General features: G+C 33.0%; 1 protein-coding gene across 1 annotated transcript; it reads right to left on the bottom strand.

Moving 5' to 3' along the window:
• Nucleotides 1-676: 676 nt before the first annotated feature.
• Nucleotides 677-2,435, bottom strand: LOC136234884 (uncharacterized). The gene is made up of 3 exons (XM_066024374.1): nt 1,758-2,435; nt 1,530-1,612; nt 677-759 (listed from the first exon to the last, which is right to left on the bottom strand). The coding sequence occupies exons 1-3, from the start codon at nt 2,364-2,366 to the stop codon at nt 720-722; spliced, it is 732 nt and encodes a 243-aa protein (XP_065880446.1). The 5' UTR covers nt 2,367-2,435; the 3' UTR covers nt 677-719.
• Nucleotides 2,436-3,257: the final 822 nt, after the last annotated feature.

Below are 3,257 nucleotides of genomic sequence, written 5' to 3'. Positions count from 1 at the left end.
TTTTGTGTCGAGGTATGAGATGTATGTTCCATGGACGGGATCCCTGGAAGATCTAGATAGGATCAGGCAATTCCCTGAGGAACCATTCGTGGATTACGTTAGGAGGTGGAGGTACCGCTACGAGTTATGTCATGAAACAATGAGCGATAAGGTGCAGATCATGTGCATACAGAGAGGCGCTATTCCGTTAGCGGCAAGGAGAATGAATAGGGTGTTTCTCCGAAACTATGATGAATTGATAGGCTGGGCCATGTATGGTTACTCTATTTGACTAATTGGTCTTCTTGACTATCATTTATGGTGATTAAACCGGATTTTTGAACTATTAAATCAAATTCAATTATGTGATAAACTGCTCAGCGAGAAATGCACTAAATGATCAACTAATTTTTTTGACTATAATTAATTCATATATTTACCATAATTAGTCATTATTAAGAAAAATAAATAATTACGCTAAATTGTTGAAACATTTATGGAAAAAAGAGTATGTATTAACACAATTTAGTAAGAAAGTTCACCAAAATGAAGGTGAAGATAAATGAATAAGTTACGCAATAAACAATGCCATTGGAAACAAGGCATATTTCCTTTTAGCTAAGAACATCTAACCGCCATTTCTTTACATTTAAGATATTCTATAAAATAGAAGGAAAGTATTATAATTAAACACTACAAAATTAGTTCACCTCAATGGATTACATCTCTATACTTCTAAATCAGTGAACAAAAATTTGAACTTGCCCCAAACTTCTACCTCTGCATAGGGAGAAAAGAAAAGATTTTAACTTTACAAAAAAAAATCATAAAATTGAAAATAAAATACAAATGGAAAATGCAAAGATAACGGGAAAATAAAGTAGGGAATACAACCATCATAAAATCGAACCAAACCGAAAAAATCGAATACTGAAATGAATAGAATAATGACACCGACACCAAATCGAATGATAGGTAATAAAACCGAACCGAAATGTTTGGTTTGGTTTAAACCAAACAAACCGAATTAAGTTAAAAATAATAAATAACAAATGAAAATCACCATATTTTCTCATTAAATTTACCTCGATAATAATAAACAAAATTAAACTTGTAAAATCAAATATATGTCAATCTTAAAGAGTAAAATTGCATCATTTTAGACTTTAAAGGTAAATTGCTCCTAAGTATAAACGTTATGATTGTTTTTGCACCTTATTCCTAAAATATGTCTAATTTGGCACGGTTCGATTTTTTTTACATTTTTTGTCAAACCAAACCAAACCAAATACCAAAATACACTTTAAAATTAAAACGATACCAAACCAAAATGTCAAAAAAAAAAGCAAACTTAAAAACCAAATTCAACCGGTTCGATTCGATACACGATTTACACCAAACCGTTTCACATCCCTAATCATGCAGTTGGCTGGATAAAAAAATTTAAATTGTTTTTCACTGTACGAGGGTGTAAAAAATACGAGGTACAAGCGAAAATGTGGAAATCTCAGCAACCGATCAAAGATTAAAGAAATTAAAAACAAAATTACCTTGCCCTTGCCCTTGCCCTTCTCCTCCGGCACTTTATATCTATCAAGAGTAACCCCGCCAACCCCGACCCAGGAAATATCATCTGCAACCAAAAACAACAACACCAAATTAATCTAAGAAACATCACTGGAGAATTAACCAAATTAATCTAAGAGTCAGGAGGAAATTAATCAAATTAATCTAAGAATTAGGAGGAAATTAATCTTTGAATTCACAATTTGACATACATCCATTTGCTTTTGGACTTTCCTGGGCCGCTTCTTCACCCTCCGAGGAGCTTTATGGCCTAACATCGTCATAAAATCATCTTCAATCTCATTCTTTGATAGCGCCAACGAAAACTTCGGCCTAACTTCTGCTGAAGAATTACTTACTCCTCTTTCTTCAATTCTCAAGCCCTTCCCACTAATTGAATTTCCCCCAACCGGAGGTTTTCTTTTTCTCAGATTCCATGTTTTTTTGGCTTGTACCTCTGTATCCTCCCGTTTCTGGTGATGACGCTGAGTTGGTTTCTCATGGCTTTCAACTCCTTTCCTCAGAATCGTAAGCTTCTCCCTGACTGTCTCGATCCCTTCCTCAACGCCATTACTGTCGACTGTCGGTTTGAATTTCTTGAAATTACGGAGTTCGTCATCGGGAGCAGCCACAATCTCGGTCGCCGGAGATCGGCTTCTCTTGATGCGATCAGCAGAGGCTCCATTATTATCCTTAACGGCGGTAGAATCGGACACTCCCACGCAGCGGAGTTGTTTCTGATTTCCCCACTTAAAGCAAGGAAGAAGATTGAAACGATGAACTTCTCCTCCTCCTCCTCCTTTGTTTCCGGAAACTACCATTGTAATTGGACAAAACGGAAATCGCCGGAAAGAGAATGAGAACTCAGATCAGATCAGAAGAGTGTTACAGAAATCGCCGGAAAGAGAATGAGAGCTCAGATCAGATCAGGAGAGTGTTACAGAAAGCGCCAGAAAGAGAATGGGAGCTCAGATCAGAAGAGTGTTTATATATAAGTGAAGGAAAGAAGGAAAGAAGGTTACAAAGGACGTTGTATATTTGAATTGGGGCAAAATTTTAACATTGTAACTTCTATTCTTAATTAGGAAATTTACATATTTACCCTGCTTGAATTAGGAAAATTAACATTTTGAAAAATTATTTATATCTTCTGAAAAATAATATTTTCATATTTAAAGGAAGTCAAACCAAAAAAATCATCATTTTCCATATTTAAAAATTATTTACATCTTTTAAAAACAATATTTTCATATTTAAACGAAGTCAAATCAAAAAAATCATCACTTTCAATATATTTTAAGGACTATATTTATAAATTAAAAGTTTATTATATATTTTTTAAAGTTAGAATTTAAAAATTATAATCTAAAATTAATAAATTAAGGTGTAACTACATATTTATTTTGTAATATATAATACATAATAATATATTTAGAATTAAATTTTGTGATATGATGTAATTATAATTTTTATAACTAACGTGAGTTTCATGTAATCAATCCGAAGAATTATTGGTTAATGTTCGGTAAATCAAATTTTATATAAACATTAATGGTTAATACATTATTTGTGTTCCTAACTTGTCCCGATAGCCCCCTCAATTTTCATAAAATATCCAGTTAGCCCATGAACTTGTTTAACATGTAATCAATTAATTACTCGCTTGTAAAAAAGCAAGTTAAATGCGAAAGATGCATTACACGCGTCTTTAA

This window comes from Euphorbia lathyris, chromosome 7 (genome assembly GCF_963576675.1).
Source record: "Euphorbia lathyris chromosome 7, ddEupLath1.1, whole genome shotgun sequence".
Lineage (NCBI taxonomy): Eukaryota > Viridiplantae > Streptophyta > Magnoliopsida > Malpighiales > Euphorbiaceae > Euphorbia > Euphorbia lathyris.
This window is presented reverse-complemented; position numbering and strand designations above follow the sequence as displayed.

What these genes read in the sequence shown, in the direction of transcription:
- LOC136234884 (XM_066024374.1), bottom strand. Translation starts at nt 2,366, where the DNA reads ATGGTAGTTTCCGGAAACAAAGGAGGAGGAGGAGGAGAAGTTCATCGT. An exon ending in AAGTCCAAAAGCAAATGGAT is followed by an intron (nt 1,613 to 1,757) that starts GTATGTCAAATT and finishes TTTTGGTTGCAG; the next exon opens with ATGATATTTCCTGGGTCGGG. An exon ending in AGGGCAAGGGCAAGGGCAAG is followed by an intron (nt 760 to 1,529) that starts GTAATTTTGTTT and finishes CTCCCTATGCAG; the next exon opens with AGGTAGAAGTTTGGGGCAAG.